This window comes from Rattus norvegicus, chromosome 2, assembly GCF_021556685.1.
Source record: "Rattus norvegicus strain SHRSP/BbbUtx chromosome 2, alternate assembly SHRSP_T2T, whole genome shotgun sequence".
Taxonomy (NCBI): Eukaryota; Metazoa; Chordata; class Mammalia; order Rodentia; family Muridae; genus Rattus; species Rattus norvegicus.
This window is the reverse complement of record NC_141535.1, coordinates 227,024,962-227,044,070: the sequence shown is the minus strand read 5'-3', so window position 1 is coordinate 227,044,070 and position 19,109 is coordinate 227,024,962. Positions and strand designations below refer to the sequence as shown.

The 19,109-nt window shown below is 38.6% G+C and overlaps 1 protein-coding gene across 16 annotated transcripts in view; it reads left to right on the top strand.

Annotated features, from left to right (window-relative positions):
• The window catches only part of Bank1 (B-cell scaffold protein with ankyrin repeats 1), a 290,528-nt gene that overhangs the window by 23,025 nt on the left and 248,394 nt on the right, over positions 1–19,109 (top strand). For 11 of the 16 annotated variants that reach the window (XR_015666973.1, XM_087629369.1, XM_087629372.1 and 8 more), the window contains 1 exon segment: positions 16,399–16,797. Coding sequence is in view for 15 of the 16 variants with exons in the window: in XM_087629369.1 (XP_087485495.1) it covers positions 16,399–16,797 (399 nt within the window). In the remaining variant the exon portion in view is untranslated. 16 annotated transcript variants of the gene reach the window in all.

The window sequence follows — 19,109 nt, the reverse complement described above, 5'->3', positions numbered from 1 at the left end:
AAATATAATTATTTGAGTGTATTTGTTACATACCATGAATGAGGCCTTAAGTTCTATTCCTAGAAAAAAAAGTAAATTGAAATACTCATGGGACATCTTCATGGGCCCCAATGGAGTCATTATTAGATAGCAATAGGGAAGATGTCATTGATCATTAAGAGGGATTCCACACATTCTCATTCCTAGCACTGTGATATTTTGTGTCGGTTGGAGCCACAGAGCAATTATCAGTAATGTTTACGGGAATTTTACTGAGGGCATTCCTTCCACTGTGTACATGATGCCAGTCAGTATGGGAAGGCTAGTGGCTGCTCAGGAGATCCACAGGTAGAAAGAATGGTGCTTTGCCAAAGCAGCATGACCTTTCATCAGTTAACGCCCACTGAGTCTAAACAATGGTTTGAGGGTCTCTGGAGGGTGGAGAGATGACAGTGGCTTTGAATGTCTGCTGCTCTTCTACAAGTCTCTAAAATTCCTTTCAGTAACTCTAGGCATTTTGTTTTCTATACTCAAATCTAGAATTGTTTTATTTATGAAGATGAAATAGAAACTTTATGGGCAGATACAATCTTTTTCATTTTATAGACCACAATAATTTAATATTAATATAATATTGATTTATTATTCATAATTTAAATCACCACAATAATCATTGGGGGTAAGAAACTTTGATATTCAGCCTCTAATTATTAATAGCGGATTTTTTTCTTTATAAGGTAGAGTTCCTTATTCCCTACACACACCAAAAGTTCCATACAAGGGTCTAATCATAACCTTTGTATTTGTGATCCAGAGGACAAACAGTATAGGACTTTCATGGATGGACATCTTTTTTTTTAAATTTATTTAATACTTAATAATAATTCTTTGGTTTCCGGGCAAACATCCCCCTCCCCCCTCCCCTTCCTTATGGGTGTTCCCCTCCCAACCCTCCCCCCATTGCCGCCCTCCCCCCAACAGTCTAGTTCTACCACTGAGCTAAATCCCCAACCCCTGGATGGACATCTTAATGCTCTGTGAAGAGAGAGTTAGAACATTCTAGACAGGAGGTTGGCTAACTACAGGCAAAGATACTGATCAACCAGTGTCTTGCTTGTGTTTCACTTATGAGCTAAGAATTCTTTTTACACCTTTAAAGTGTTAAACAGAGGAAGGGTAGAAGGAAGAATGGGAAAAGAAGAGAGAAGAGATTCGACAAGGTTCACAAAGTCCAAAGTATTTACCATCTAACCCTTTACAGGAAGTCTGCCTGCTGATTACTGTGCCTGTCATAACAGGAAACTTCTGGCATTTCAGATTCGGTGGTGCTAGCGGGCTGTTCATGCCATCTGTGTACTTGAAATGACACATTAGCTCTTGAATACTGTATGAGTACAACGCTATTGATAAATCCAGAGATTTGGGTTTGTACAATGCATTTTTATTCTAATAACACTTTAAAAAGTCACCCCCAGAGTACTTTTCAGGCTCTCACATTGTAAAAGCTGGAGCAATTTCTGAGTATCCGGTCATTTTTGTGGCATAGCCTCCATGTGAGCAGGTGCACAGCATCAGAGAAAGTCCCAGAGCTGCAAAAGAAGAAGGGAGAAATGATATTCTAAAGAACTAAAAGCTAATGGCTGTATCTAGTAGTCCAGAGAAATGTGAGATATACATACATGCAGGCATACACACATGTATACATACATACATACATACATACATACATACATACATACATACATATGGTTTGTGTGTAGTGTTGACTGTGTAGGCTTATACAAATTATATAAGAAACATGAGGCCCTTTTGCCTCTGTGAATAATTGATCCAAACCATTTGTCTTGGAGGAGAAATATGAGCAGGAGTTTCAGCATCTAAATGCCATTAGAAAGTCCCAGCTTTTGTCTCTTTTTATACAAAAAATGTCTTCACAGAGTTGAAATATAAAATTGATTCAGCAGTATTATGGATTCAACTGTTTGTATTAGTGAATGACTGAAATAAAGGTATGTGTGCAGCTACTGAACTTCCCAGAAAAACAAAACAAAACAAACAAACAAACAAACAAACAAAAAACCACACCCGTGTTGTAGAAGGCTGATTGATTAGAATTTCACGGTTGTATAAAGCTGCCATGTTACAGATTCAGGGACAAAATTTTCATCAGCCTCCTTTAGAGCCATTCATAGTCAACTTCTCTTTAAAAGTGTGTGTGTATGTGTGCATGCTTCTGGTCTATGTGATATGTGTATATGGTGTGTGTGTGTGTGTGTGTGTGTGTAATGTTTTTGTGTGTAACTATGTTTGTGGTATGTGGTATGTGATATATATATATATATATATATATATATATATATATATTGTGTGTGTATGTGTATGGTGTGTGTGTGTGTGTAATGTTTTTGTGTGTAACTGCATGTTTGTGGTATGTGTGTGTTTGTGTGATATATATGTATATATATATATAGTGTGTGTGTACACATATGTATGTGTATGTTCTGATCAGAGGACTAGGCTTAGGAGTTAGCTTACCCCGGTACCTTGTAGAGTCCTGAGATAAGCATCAGTGCACCCCAGGGCCTCTACACACTCTTGAATACATTCTCAGTAGATTATCAGTGTTCACTAACCCTAACCCTGAAATCCTGAGCAGATAGCTGCAAGCTGTGACTTTTCTGCTTTACTGTAACCTGCCTACCTGCTGCCTGCAAATGTACTTAGTCATTTCCTTGCCTTACCACGTTTTTCCCCTTCAGTGATGACAAAACACTCTATAATTAAGTGCTTCTTTGTTGGAACATGTCACTCATGCAACCTGAATCTGTGTTCTCAGGTCCTGGTACTTCATATTTCACTCAGAACAAACTCCCTCTTATACTCTTAAAAATGAGAGCTGTGTTTTGCATTATTGTGTATGATTATAACTAGATGAAGCATCATGACTATAACTTTTATTTTGATCATTTTCTAAATTTTTCAGGGATCTAAAAGGACCTTGTTCATGTCTTTCGAACACTAAGCAATATCTAGACCTTCTATTTTCCCTCTTTTTTTGTCAATAAAAAAGTATAGTTTGGGGAATTAAAATCTTGCAATATTTTCCTATTATGTATAATAAAATCTTGGGTTAAGATTGAATCTTAAATAGGAAAAAACTGCTCATTTGAAGCTCAGAGTCTAGAAAAGAATTTTGATTTGTGTTTAGCCGTGTTGTTTTGAAAATATGCATAATTTTCTGTATATAAATGATTGTCACTATAAATTATTGATACAACGTTCCTTTCAAATTAAAAATTCATTATAGTACTTTATAAGACAAATGAGACATTATGAAAGAATAAGTAAAAAAACAGTTAATACAACTTTATTTTATTCTGAAAAAACCATTTGTGAGGATAAAGAAACAGTCCAGGCAGGAGTATCACATGGCTTTTATCCACCATGCAGTACAGGTTGTAACAGTGAGATCACTGGATCCCTTAGTAATGGCAGAAATAAACTAGGCAGTGACGGCTCGGTATAAGGTGCTATGAATTAGCCTTGTTCCATTTCCTAGTAGGCAAAAAAAGATAAAGAGTCTTAGCATGTTCACCTGAGATTCACTAGTCAATCCCCTACTTAGAGTTGCTCCAGATGGCGGGTGGTGCTGTTGTATATAAAAAGTGGAAGCTTGTCTAAAGGAGGGACTCTAAGCACAACAACGCTGGGGCCACTGTCATGGGGCTCTGTGGTGATGCAACTGACCTGGAGTCATGATTTCCCTGTAAGCAACAGCTCGCCCATGCTCTTTATGACCATGCAATCACCCATAAGTCACTGGTTCACTAAACTAGGTTCAGATGGACCGTTACTATTATCTTTTATCTGTGCCCTGCTTTCCGCTATCCTATAGACGTGTTCGTAACGCGCCAGCAATTTATGCGACACTCATGCTCAATTTTCCATTACATTCACATCGTTAGATTTAAGACATACGTTTTGAATAACCAATTTGTGACTTTAATTGTGTCTTCAGTAGTAATGTGCTTATTGTGTTATTTCCAGAAATGAAATTTTATGTTTCTATGAACTAGGTTTTCATTTATTATTCAACTTCCCAACTAATAAAAGTTGGCTGATCTCCACAATGCCACCCTTCCTTAAATAGGGAAAATACATGATTTAGTTCAAATGTGTTAAAAGAAGTACATTACCTCCAGACTGCTCTGGATAACTCAGGGACAGTTCCTGTAGAATTTGCAGCCTATATGTTACTGTAGTGCACACTTCTCTGTTTTAGGACAAAGAACAAGAGTGTCATAGATATGAATACAGCTACTACTAACTTTTGGTTTTGGACTCAACTCAGTTTCTTATGAAGAGAATCAAAGGCAATGCAAAGGTCCCTGATTACCTTTGTGGCTCTGACAAGCTCCCCTGAGAGAGATTATCGGTGAGTGAAAAAGACCATCTCTCTCACCTTGTGAGTTAAATGAATGAGTTCCGGAGCTAGTTCAGTGTCAGCAGGCTTGGAGGATACTGGAACTTAACCCCTCCCTCAATAGCCTGGAAACCCAGGGTTGACACCCATCAATCTATGCAGATCTGTCTGTGAGAGCTGGGACTTGAAGACCTTAAAGAATGGGACTAATGTTTAATGTTGTAGCCAGCTTCGGTTTCCATGTATTTATATACATTGATGTAACAAAGAAAGCAATGATCCTACGAGAGTTTTTTGAGTTCAGAAAAACATGTAAATTAACACCAGTAAACACCTACTAAATATTAACAGAGCAGCCCTTTCACAGAATTTTCTCAGAACAGACCAACTTGAACACAACGGCATGGCACATACTATAGATTCTATCTGGGAAAGCACCAGAGTAGGAAGAGCAGCACTCAGCATATCCTTTCTCCAGATTGGCTTTCTATGGCCATGTTCCAACATTCAACAAGAATAAACATGTTTTAGAAATTAAATGTAAATGTTTAACACAGGAGGCATGATAGCATATCCAAGAACAATCCAGGGGACAAAATGCACTTGAGGTAAAAGGCCCTCTGCCTTTTTATCCCCCTAGAACATCTCTCACAGTTCTCCAAGGCATGGTTCACCATGGGTCATTATTTGGACTCTGTCTGGCAAACCAGGAACTGGTCCTTTGGGTGGTCATTACTGGTCTGAAGAATGATTCTTATCTGTGGCTGTATTCAGGCTTCCTGGATTGTACAGGTCATTCTTAAATAGCTACCTAGTCTGGTTTTAAGAGCACTGAACACTGTCCACCAGGAGGCTTTATACAACTGTCCCCATCCTACAGACACATTTCAAATAGGTCTATAAATCACCAGGAACGAGTTTCTCAGGAGTAGCTGCTTGTTCTAGAGACTTTAAAAATTGCACCAAGCCTGACTAAACTGGTGAGTGGAACAATAACATTTTGTGCCATCATCCACTCTTACCCTTTGAGTGTCTTAACTACAGTAAAGTATATTTGGTCTGACTTGTCTGAATTATTTCCACAGAGATCATAGGGCATCCCAAAGGAGACCTGGTGACAGTAGGGGATGATATTGAGTGGCATACTGAGGACTCCAAAACTCTCAATAAATAGTGACTGAGAAAATTAAAGACCAAATGACTTGCTGGACTTCCTCTATGAGGAAGAAAGAATTGATACTTACTGCTAATCTTCAGTCTTTTGAAAATTAGCATAAAGACGTTATTGACAGAGGACAAATTAAACCTAAGCGAATATGCTGGCTCAGCTTTCACCATGACTAAAAGAGGTTCAGATTATTGAAAAAGAGTAAAAAAGATTGCATCAATTTTTGGGTAAAATATTAATCACTAAGTTTAGATAACATATTATTAAAGATGAGCTTAGTGCTTACCTTCTCAGCTTCAGCGATGAAGCTTTAACTTTATTTCATTCAAGTTCCTCGGTTTATTTACTTTTTATTTTCTTATTCAGTGTGGCATTTTGGATAGCACTTATACCTTGGCATCCCACTCTGGCTTCTTGCTAGCTGTAGGCCAATGGTGTAGTCCTAATGCCTTCAGTATTGGTCTGAGTTCTACAGTGACATCCATTCAACTCACCTCTGTCCTTTATCTACTTCCTGCATTGCCATGTCCTCTCTTTGGATGTGCTGCATTTGAGCAGCATTTTTGTCTGTCACTGGTTTTGGTTTCCTTTGTGTCTCGTGTTGAACAGTGGCAGGCTGTGTACCCTGATACCCAGCAGTAACTTTTCCTTTGTGTTCCTAACACCGGTCCTTCCCTTAGGAACTGAAGAACCAGAATCCCTTCAGATATTTCTTCGTTCAATTCCATACTTGTGCTATTTATTTATCAATCACTTTTTTAAATCTTTATTAACTTGGGTATTTCTTATTTACATTTCGATTGTTATTCCCTTTCCCGGTTTCCGAACCAACATCCCCCTAACCCCCCCTTTCCCTTCTCTGTGGGTGTTCCCCTCCACATCCTCCCCCCATTACCGCCCTCCCCCAACAATCCCATTCACTGGGGGTTCAGTCTTGGCAGGACCAAGGGCTCCCCCTTCCACTGGTGCTTTTACTGGGCTATTCATTGTATCAGTCACTTTTTAATTAGAAATATTTTTGATAGATATAGGAAAGATTGAATTGCCTGTATGGCTTATGCATGTGTTGTGTGTGATAAATATTGTTATTTATGCATTTTGATGTTAGCTATTATTTGCTGGCATCCCTCTACTGGGATGCTATGCATGAATTTATATCACTTAGTGCATCTTACTTATGCTCTAGGATAGCTTAACATCAACTTTCAATTAAGACTAATCAATTTTCACATTGTTATGATATTATATATCAACAGCATTCGCCCAAGTGACATATAATTATCCCACTTTCTTTTATAACATGTTTTGTTTTGTGTCTATGAAATTATTTTTACTTAACTTTTTATTATATGTGCAAAATCTTATAAAGCATCTGCCTTTCAGATCCACCATGTTTCTATGGTTTGTATTCACTCTTCTGTTTTTAAGTATCAGTGGTATAATCATCATAATTTATGTGCATCCTGTCCCCCAAACCCACCTGCTGTAAGCTTGGTCAGTCTCAGAGACTACCCAGTAGCTCCATCCCCAAGCTTCCTTTGGCTACACTTCTTTAATTTCCATGTTCATTACACTTTAGCTTATATGCATTCTAAAACAGGACATCTTAAAAATTTCTGCTTGTGATCACTTTTGCCTAAAATTTCTTCCTATCTCCCCATCTACACAGTATAAGGTCTATAAAACAGTGTACAAGTCAAACATTTGTTGATTATAAATCATAAGAACATTTATTTTAAATATATACATATAGATAGATATGCTTTTGTATCATTTATTAAAGACAATCTAATCTGCATGCTAATCCATGTGTTTAATTTCAGCTAAAGAATTCAATATCAGCTGAATATTTGATACTTGAGACACAAAGCATCATCATGTTTTATCAACTTTGTTAATGCTCTATAATGACCAATCTTGAAAACATCACAGAAAAAAAATGACAAAATAATATTTATAGAAATTTTTAAAGAACGGAAATCTTGTTCTAGTGACAAGCTAAAATTTACCAAGTGACATTTCATGAAATTGAAGTGATCATTTCAAATTGTAATTTTTAAAAAAATTAATCATCCTATTGCAGTACAATTCAAAGGCACATTAATTTGATGCCCACACTGAGGAATAGCAGTGTTAAATATTAAAAGGTTGATTCATATAATTAAACCCTGTTTCTGTTGGAGCAGAGAACTTTGTGTGGACAGTTCATAGCATGCTTTAGTTTGGAATCTGAACTGTAGTGTTTCAAGTAGTATGCATTGGCTTTGCATGTACAACAATGTGCACAGTGCAAAATATGCCTGTCTTATGTTCAGAATCAAGTCTGTAGTGAGGCTGCACAGTGTAAGCTTAGGAACACAACGTCCAGAAACACCTAAGCTTCAGTGTGCATTTGATGTGGAATTGAATTATGGTTGTCAGGAGTTCAGAAATCTTTTTTTATTGGATATATTTCTTTATTTACATTTCAAATGTTATTCCCTTTCCTAGTTTCCTGTCCATAAGCCCCCTATCCCCTCCCCATAAAGGTGCTCCCCCCCATTCACCCCCCATTACCACCCCCCGACATTCCCGCAACCTTATCAGGACCAAGGGCTTCCCCTTCCACTGGTAACTAACTAGGCTATTCTCTGCTACACATGCAGTTGGAGCACAGGGTCAGCCCCTGCATAGTCTTTGGGAAAGTGGTTTAGTCTCTGGAAGCTCTGGTTGGTTGGCATTGTTGTTCTTATGAGGTTGCAGCTCTTTCAATCCTCTCTCTAATTCCCCCAAAGGGAGTCCCGTTCTCAGTTCAGTGGTTTGCTGCTAACATTGACCTCTGTATTTGACACGTTCTGGTTGTGTCTCTCAGGAGAGATCTATATCCAATTATCCAATTCCTGTCAGCATGTGCTTCTTAACATCATTCATCTTATCTAGTTTTGGTGGAGATATATATATATATATATATATATATATATATACATATATATATATATATATATATATATATATATATATATATATATATAAAATCATGTGGGGCAGGGTCTGAAATGGTTGTTCCTTCAGTCTCTACTCTAAACTTTGCTTCCATAACCCCTCCTAGGAATATTTTTGTTCCCCCTTTTAAGGACGAGTGAAGCATCCATGCTTTGGTCGTCCTTCTTCTTGAGCTTCATGTGGTCCCTGGATTGCATCTTGGGTAATTCGAGCTTTTGTGCTAATGTCCACTTATCAGTGAGTGCATGCCATGTATGTTTTTCTGTGACTGGGTTAGGTACCTCACTCAGGATGATATTTTCTAGTTCATTCCATTTGCCTATGAATTTCATGAAGTCATTGTTTTTGATAGCTGAGTAGTACTCCATTGTGTAGATGTACCACATTTTCTGAATCCATTCCTCTGTTGAAGGGCATCTGGGTTCTTTCCAACTTTTGGCTATTATAAATAAAGCTGCTATGAACATAGTGGAGCATGGTTTTTTGTTGTATGTTGGAGCATCATTTGAGTATATGACCAAGAGAGGTATAGCTGGGTCCTTAGGTAGTGCAATGTCCAATTTTCTGAGGAACCTCCAGACTGATTTTCAGAATGGTTGTACCAGTCTGCAATCCCACCAACAATGGAGGAGTGTTCCTCTTTCTCCACATCCTTGCCAGCATCTGCTGTCACCTGAGTTTTTATCTTAGCCATTCTCACTGGTGTGAGGTGAAATCTCAGGGTTGTTTTGATTCTCATTTCCCTGATGACTAAGGATATTGAACATTTCTTTAGGTGCTTTTTGGCCATTTGATAATCCTCAGCCGAGAATGCTTTGTTTAGCTCTGTACCCCATTTTTAATAGGGTTATTTGGCTCTCTGGAATCAAACTTCTTGAGTTCTTTGTATATTTTGGATATTAGCCTTGTATCAAATGTAAGATTGGTAAAGATCTTTTCCCAATCCATTGGTTGCCATTTTGTCCTAACCACAGTGCCCTTTGCCTTACAGAAGGTTTGCAGTTTTATGAGGCCCCACTTGTCAATTCTTGATCTTAGCGCATAAGCCATTTCTTAAATCTTACCTCATGGGTCCTGACCCAGAGTTTAAAGAGCTGGAGTCAAATATATACAGATGAGTACATTTCTCTGTATGTATATATTTATGTAACCCCTACCCAGACCAAGATAGACAGTAATTCCTGAGCTGTAGCAGGCTGCCTCAGCCTGACCAACTAACCCTTGTCTCAAACATCCTTATCTGTGTCTAGTGGATTCCATACTTCTGCTCTGTGTGCTTGTTCATTTCGCTCACTGTTACCTTTTGATTTATCCACATCAATGTAGCCACAGCCACATCATTGCTGCACAGTACAGCGTTTTATAATATCAGAACTCTAGGGGAATTTGCCTTTTGAGAACTAACCTATAGTTCACTGTAATCTGTTGAAATTGCTCTGAAGAAATGTTCTGTTTCCCCTTGTGGTTGACTTAATTTTTTTCTTTCTTGGTACAGAAAGTTTTATAATAACCATTAAACTAAGGTCACTGTAATCAAGGTTTGGGTACTTTAAATTTTTTTTTCCAGTTGCATCCTCATTGATTCACAAAGCTGGTACCTCATATTCATTATTCCAAGAGTTAAAAAAAAGATTAAAAATCTTGGGTTGGTAATATGGCTCAATGGGTAAAAATTTTTTCCACATAGGACCAACAACCTAAGTTTGATCCAAAAATCCCAAATCTCTGGTAGAACAAGAGAACTGACTTCTGAAAGTTGTCTTCTCATTGCCATGTGATGGGTATGCGGCCTACCTATTATATGCCACATACCCATACATACAACACATACACATACATACGTACATACATACATACATACATATATACATACCATACACACATAAATAAGTTTATTTTTATTAGAATTTTTAAATTTATATTTCAAATGTTATTCCCTTTCCCAGTTTCCTGTCCATAAGCCCCCTATTCCCTCCCCCCCTTTCTTCTGTAGGGTGTTCCCCTCCCCATCCACCCCCTTTCCCACTCCCAACATTCCCTTACCTTAGTAGGATCAAGGGATTCTCCTTCCTTTGGTGCCCAACAAGGCCATCCTCTGCTACATATGCAGCTGGAGCCATGGGTCAGTCCATGTATAGTCTTTGGGTAGTGGTTTAGTCTCTGGGAGCTCTGGTTGGTTGGCATTGTTGTTTTTGTGGGGTTGAAAGCCCCTTCAGCTCTTTCAATCCTTTCTTTAATTCCTCCAACAGGGGTCCCATTCTCAGTTCAATGGTTTGCTGCTAGCATTCGCCTCTGTATATGACATGCTCTAGCTGTGTCTGTCAGGAGACATCTATATCCGGTTCCTGTCAGCATGCACTTCTTAGCTTCATCAATCTTATCTAGTTTTTGTGACTGTATATATGGGCCACATGTGGGAAAGGCTCTGAATGGCCATTCCTTCAGTCTCTGCTCCATACTTTGCCCCCATATCCCCTCCTAGGAATATTTTTGTTCCCCCTTTTAAGGAGGAGTGAAGCATCCATGCTTTGGTCATCCTTCTTCTTGAGCTTCATGTGGTCCCTGGATTGTATCTTGGGTAATTCGAGCTTTTGGGCTAATATCCATGTATTGGTGAGTGCATACCATGTGCGTTTTTCTGTGATCAGGTTACCTCACTCAGGATGATATTTTCTAGTTGACTCTATTTGCCTATGAATTTCATGAAGTCATTGTTTTTGATTGCTGAGTAGTACTCCATTGTGTAAATGTACCATATTTTCTGTGTCCATTTCTCCATTGAAGGGCATCTGGATTCTTTCCAGCTTCTGGCTATTATAAATAAAACTATCTTTATAGCTGTTATTAGCATGTATTAGGTAATAATGGGGTTTCATTATAAAAGGTTTATGAAGTATGTAGATACTTTGATTCCATTCACCCTCATTTCCCACTTCTTTTCCCCTCCCATTACCCCTTTTTCCTCAGCAACTAGATCATTTATCCTTCAGAATATTGTATTTGTATTCACATGTGGTGTAAGCACAGATTAGTGTAATGTGTTCACATGTTCCTATAGATACATTCACATACGCATACAGGTTTGTTTGCTTACACATATATGCATATGTGTGAGGAGGTCAGAGGTTTATGTAAGATGCTTTTCTCTATAGCTTTCCATCTTACAGGGTCTCTTACTAAACCTGAAGCTCACAGTCTTAGCTAGATTGGCTAGCCCATGAGTTCCAGAGAGCTATTTGTCTCCAGTCCTGCATTGTACGAGTTAAAAATGCTACATCCAACTTCTTTTTTCCTTCTTCCCTTCCTCCTTCTCTCCCTCATTTATTTATTTATTTATTTATTTATTTATTTATTTATGTATTTATGTATTTATTTATTTATTTCCGTGAGTTTTGGAGCTCAGGCCTCATGCTAGTACAGCAGGCTCTTTATCAACTGACCCCATTCTGAAATCCCTCTACAGGGATTCAGTGAAGCCTTTTCTCATTTGACCTCAAGATTTTGTGTTATTCATGCTATCCATGTTATTCATTATTATTGCTTTTTATTTTAAGCCACTCGATCATATTTTCCTACATTGCTTTCATTTCATCCTTTTTAAACATCTGCTTTGAAGCACCCAGCTTTGTTTCAGGTTGAAAATGAAAATATTTCCATTTTCTCTTATTTGGGTAGAGTTACCCCAATATATTTTTAATTATCTGTGGCTATTGTGAAGGGAGTGGTTTCCCTAATTTCTTTCTCAGCCTGATTATCATTTGTATAAAGGAAAGCTAGAGAAAGATCTTTATGATAAGAACTTCAAGTCTCTGAAGAAAGAAATCAAAGAAGATCTCAGAAAATAGAGAGATCTCTCATGCTCATGGATTGGCAGAATTAACATAATGACCATCCTACCAAAGGCAATCTACAGATTCAATGCAATTCCTATCAAAATCCCAACACAATTATTCAAAGACATGGAAAGAGCAATTCTTAAATTCATCTGGAAAGGCAAGAAACCCAGAATAATGAAAACAATTCTTAATAATAAAAGAACAGCTGGGGGAATCACCATCCCTGACTCAAAGTCTACTACAGAGCAATAGTGGTAAAGAGAAAGACAGGTTGATCAATGGCATAGAAATGAAGACCCAGAAATAAAATCACATACTTACATACACTTGATCATTGACAAAGAAGCCAAAAATATACAATGGAAAAAAAGAAAGCATCTTCAATAAATGGTGCTGGCCTAACAGGCTGTATGTATGTAGAAAAATGAAAATAGTCCCATATTTGTCACCATACACAAAGCTCAAGTCCAAGTGTATCAAAGACCTCAACATAAAACCAGATACCTTGAATCTAATAGAAGAGAAAGTGGGAAAGACCCCTGAATTCATTGGCACAGGGGGAAATTTCCTAAACAGAACTCCAATGGCTCATGCTGTAAGATCAAGAATTGATAAATGGGGGGGCTGGGGATTTAGCTCAGTGGTAGAGCGCTTACCTAGGAAGCGCAAGGCCCTGGGTTCGGTCCCCAGCTCCAAAAAAAAAAAAAAAAAAAAAGAATTGATAAATGGGACCTCATGAAACTAGAAAGCTTCTGTAAGGCAAAGGACATAGTCAATAAGACAAATCAAACCAGTAAACTACAGATTGGGAAAAAAATCTTCACTAATCCCACATACAATAGAGGGCTAATATCCAAAATATATGAAGAACTCAAGAAGCTAACACCCCAAGAAAACCAAACAACCCAATCAAAAAATGGGTATAGAACTAAACCCGAAAATTCACAACAGAGGAATCTCAAATGGCTGAGAAGCACATAAAGAAATGTTCAAAGTCCTTAGTGATCAGAGAAATGCAAATCAAAACAACCCTGAGATTCCACCTTTTACCAGTAAGAATGGCTAAGATCAAAACCTCAGGTGAAAACACATGTTGGTGAAGATGTAGAAAAAGAGGAACACTCATCCTCCCTTGCTGGTGGGATTGTGAACTAGTACAACCACACTGGAAATCGATTTGGGGGTTTCTCAGAAAATTGGAAATAGAACTACCTAAAGACCTAGAAATACCACTCTTGGGAATATACCCAAAAAATGCCGTACAATACCACAGGAATACATGTTCCACTATGTTCACCTTATTTGTGATAGCCAGAAGCTGGAAACAACCCAGGGGTCCCACAACAGAAGAATGGACACAGAGAAATGTGGTTCATTTACACAATGGAGTACTACTCATCTCTTAAGAATGAGGACATCCTGAGTTTTGCAGGCAAATGGATGGAACGATAAAATGTCATACTGAGTGATGTAACTCAGACACAAAATAACATGCATGATATATTCTCACTAAAAGGGGATATTAGCAAAAAAAAGTACAGAATACCCAACAAACAGTCCACAGAACTCAAAAAGGTCAACAAACTGAAGGGCCCAAATAAGGAGGCCTCAGTCCACTTGAAAAGAAGAAGAGAGCAACCGCAAGGGGAGAGGGAATGACATGGAAGGGAGAGTTAGTACAGACGGGAACATGATCTGGTATTAGGCGGGGGGTGGGAGGAGGACTGAAGCCTTGAGGACCAGGACAAAGAATAGAAATAGGTGACCATGGGAGGAAGGAGGTTGGGAGGACCTACAGAATGTACCAGAGACCGGGAAAGTGAAAGACTCTCAGGACTCAAAGTGGGGGGACCCTAGATGAAATGCCCTACAGTGATAAGAGGGAACATGTTGACCCCACCTCTACCAGAAAGAAAGGGTATCAAGTGAGGGATGGGGGTTATTATCCCACAGTCAAAACTCTAATCCATAATCCTCCTGTCTGAAAGAAATGCAGGGATGGAAATGGAGAAGAGGCTGAGGACAAAGAGGTCCAACAACAGGTCCAAAGTGGGATCCAGCTTAAGGGGAGGCCCAAAGACATGACACCATTACTGAGGCAATGGGGTGTTCACAAAGAGGGACCTATCATGACTGCCCTCAAAAGACCCAACAAGCAGCTGAAAAAGTCAGAGGCAGATATGTGCACCCAACCAGTGAACAGAAGCTGCTGACCCCTCTGGTTGAATTAGAGAAAAGCTGAAGGAAGCTGAGGAGGAGGGCAACCCTGTAGGAGGACCCCAAGATTTCTCAGACACTGGAGCACCAACCAGGCAGCAGCATACAGCAGCTGAGATGAGGCTCCCAACACATAACGAACTGAGGACTCCCAGGTCTGGATTCAGTCAGAGGAGATGCACCCGACCCTCAAGAGGCTGAAGGCCCCAGGGAGTTTGGAGGTTTGGTTGGGAGTGAGGAGGAGGTATGGGATGTGGAACAGTCTGAGGAGGGGAATAAAATCTTAGTGTAAAAATAAATAAATAATAAAAAGAAAGAAAGAGTTGTTAATCGTATTCTATTGTCAAGATAACTTTGAAAAATATTACTCATTAATTAAAAACCCCAAATGTCTGCAAATGTGGGTTTTATTTGTTTTGCATATGTTGTATAAGGAAAATCAATCAGAACATAATCAGTTCCTCAAAAAATATTCCCAATTTCTAATCTAGTTATTACTTTTAAAACTCTACCTGGAAGATGTAGACTTTTTTTTTTAAAGAAAAAAAGGTTAAATTGTCTTTAACACTTGTTCTGCTCAACCTCCAGTAGATTTTATACTCTGAAGGCCTGTCAGTTTCTCCCTTAATTATTTTCGCTAGTCCTTATATGCGGAGTTGTATTTTTATTGTCATGATCACTGTTATTTTTATAATCATTAGTATGGTCCCATCAGATAAAAAAAAAGAACAATTGGTACTTCTAATGTTTACTCTGCTCATATTTGTGTAAATGGATGTTAGACTTTCTGTTTTCATATGGGCAGGAAAATATCCCTATTTGTTTTCTCCTTTGTTGTATTTGGTGCTGGTAAAAGGCTGATTTCCCATGCTTGCTCATATAAACTGAAGGAGAAGGGAAGGACAAGGGTAGTTTGTGAACTTCTGCAGTTTGGTCTTGGATGGTCCTTGAAGTGTCTTCTAAAAAGTCCTCCCCTCTATTCTGATGGAGAGGTTGAATTTGTGCACTTGACTTATTTCTGACACTCAGCTTCAAGCCTGCCTTACAGGATCTTGACACAGATGCTCTGTGATGCAGTATCAGGTAGGATTTGAGGATCCTAAGATTTTCTTGGCTCTTATTTCCCATCAATCTTGGTTCTGAGTGGGAGACAGACTTTAGTTCTGTATTTTTTCTATAAGAACTTCCTGTGTATTTCAGTAATAACCTTTCATTACTTTAAATTTTAATAAATTTTTATTGTATATGGAGAGGTGTAGAGGTGCATAGGCAACAGCAAATGTATGGAAGTCAGAGAACAACATACGGGACTCAGTTCTCTCCTTGCAGGATGTTGGGGATAGAGATTGAACTAGGATGCTCGGGTTGACAGCAGGCATTTTACCCACTAAGCAGTCTAGCTAGTCCACAACTTGTTAACCTACGACGTCATTAACCAGTCTAGGCAGTCCACAACTTGTTAACCTACGACGTCATTAACCTACATCCTGTTTGGTTTTCACTGTTGAGTTCCTTCATGTAAATTCATTTTATTTTGTTGGCTTGTGCGAAGTCACATTTGTGCAATGAGTACAGAGAAGGCTCTTGCAAGGTGTGGACTGTGTTATAGCTTACTAGTTTTATAATCTGCATGATTACAATACGGATAGTACTGTTCTACAATATTGGTATCTGTTATAGGCAAATTACCGTGTTTCCCAAATTCTGTTTTGCAAGTTTTGAGTGTAATAACCTGCTGTTAGCTTTTCAACTATGAGAAAATTGAAACCTCTTTTCACTCCCTCCTTTTCTAGGAAATGCAAAAGATATCCTACTGCTCCATGAAGAAGATGCCAAGGAATGGGCTCTATACTTGAGAGAAATATTTATACATGTTGTAGAAAGAGAAGAAATCCTGTTATACCCGCTGCACAGTTTTTCTTTTTCACATTTGGAATCGCTACACTTAAATGCTTACAGATGTAAACTTCTGATATTATCTAATAATCTACTTAAAGACCTGACGCCAAAGAAGTGTCAGTTTCTGGAGAAGATACTTCACTCTACGGGAAGTGTTGTGACTCTGCTTTGTGGAATGGAGAGTTCAGATCCTTTCTATCGCTTACTAAATATCCCGAGAAAGAGCTGGGAGATCTCAACAGAGCAGGAGCCCGATGACTACCTGTCTGTCATCAGACAGATCTTAGACCAAGGTAGGGATGCCAAACCTTTTTTGACTGGTTTCAAATGTTAATTTGCTTATAGTTTCCAATTTAATGGCTGGAGACATAGCCCAGGGCTTAAGAACAGTGGCTACTTGCTTTTCTAAAGGACTCAAGTTCAATCCCCAACACCCACATGGCAATAATTCCAATTTCAGGGGATCAAACACCCTCTCCTGGTCTCCCTGGGCACCAGGAACACTCATGGTAGAGTTACACATGCAGGCGAAATACCTATGTACAGAAAATAACCATCTTTCTTAAGTTTTGCAGTTTAAAAATTTAAAGTTTCCTTTGAGCCTATAAACAGCTGGTGTCAAGATAAGGTAAGAACATAGATGCTAACTTCACTTAACAATGTTCTGTTTTGTCCAAAAAAAAATTGCATTACTCTTCTTCATTTTTAACTTCGTTCCAGTCAATGCTTACCATTGGTTCTAAAAATGGTTGGTGCATACATATATTCCTCAGGCAACTTGGATGCCGCTATCATGGCACAAGAAAGCTCTGCTGTTCTGTGTGCCAGTTCGTTTCTAAAAGATAACATCTGGAATAACTGGTGAAGCCCAAACATCTGCCATCTACACTTGTGTTGATACCAGCCCACAGTCCAAAGTCTGAAGGCTTGAGTTAGAGTCATAAAGCTTCTGACAGTCCTAACATTGCATGGTGTTTACTGTTATGGAATGAAATGCTGTTGTTTTCATTGACTTTAAATGGCGAATTTGATTTTGAGCATCGAGTCCTGGTAGAAATAACAGAACACAAGTTCTTGTTCATCAGATGGTGGCATTCCTGTGCAAAAGTCAGGTTCTTCCAACAATGTCATAAGGGGCTCCCTCTGCAGGTTTCTGTTGTCACAGGGTGTGCCAGGCTCAGTTCCAACCTTGGTTTCTCAACTAACATGTAGCCTTCTACTCTCAGCTCTGTGGCTATGGTTTTACCTCTCACAGGGGAAGGGTACAGTTAGTATTTCATATTGGCCATATCAGATGCCCAGGTTGGATCTTTGTCTTGGAACATACATCTGCATTCTCTAGAGAAGCCCTCATTGTTCACTTTAGTTCTTTAATGAGATAAATGTCTGTTCTTTAGCATATAATGATTTGTCCAGCTCACATAGATTCCTACTCTTTATAGTTAGGGATCTGTGGAGTTTCTCGGGTCTCTCAGAAAAGGCCCAGACTGGCTGTTTCTCCCAATTGTCCAACGCCTGCCTGTAAACTCATCGTTCACCCCTTGTCCACACACACCATGACTGTCATCCGTTCCTGCTGTGCATTTAGTGACATTTATCATCAGACCAGCAGTGCAACCACAACCTGTTGTCTTTAGCTCTTCCAGACGTGGGTCCAGCACATGTGGGAATTCTGTAAATGCAGGGAACACACCTCCATCCCTTTTGCTTATCCTCAACATGATGATTATCTGCCACTGCTGAACCGGTACCACAGAATCTTAAACAGAACAAAGGAAAATAAAAATTTCCATTTTCTACTACTCTGGTCTTTACAAATTCAATATATTTTTGTGTTTATACCTGTAGAGTGAGCACGTGTTTGTGTAGGTCATATGCACATATATGTGCAGGCTAGATAGCAACATAGTGTTTTTCTCTATCATGCTTAACCTTATTTTTTTCAGACACTATGTCTCATTAAGCCAAAAATTTATCAATTTAGCTTGTTAACCAGTGGTCTGCCTGGTTCTGCCCACACCTCCAGGGATGGGGATAACTAATCTATCCTCCTGTGTACAAGTTTTATGTCTGTGCTGGGAGTCCAAACTTCAATTGAGACTCGGGCACATTATCAACGAAGCCACTTCCCTGCCCTCAAATTCAGTATCTTCCAGGCCTGTTTTAGTTATCTGTTATTTTACAGCAACTTTCTGTAAAACTTAGCTATTTAAAACCATAAAAGAGGATTGCAAACCAGTTAGTAAGTTCCAGGAAGTAAGGTTATGTTATAAGGATAAAGTCACGGTGTCCAGAGCTGTAAACATCTGAAGACTCCCATGCATGTATGCTTGCTTATGTATGTATGTATGTATGTATGTATGTATGTATGTATGTATGTATGTATATATATGTATATGTTTGACTATATGGATGTGTTTGTATGTATTCATTTATTTTTGTGTATATAAATGTGTCTGGGTATATATGTTTGAGTGTATAAGTGTATTCATATGTTTCTGTTAGTAAATGCATGTGAATGTGTGCATAAATGTATGTTTACCTATGTGTGTGTATGTATGTATGTATGTATGTGTATATGTGTATGTATGACTATATGTTTATA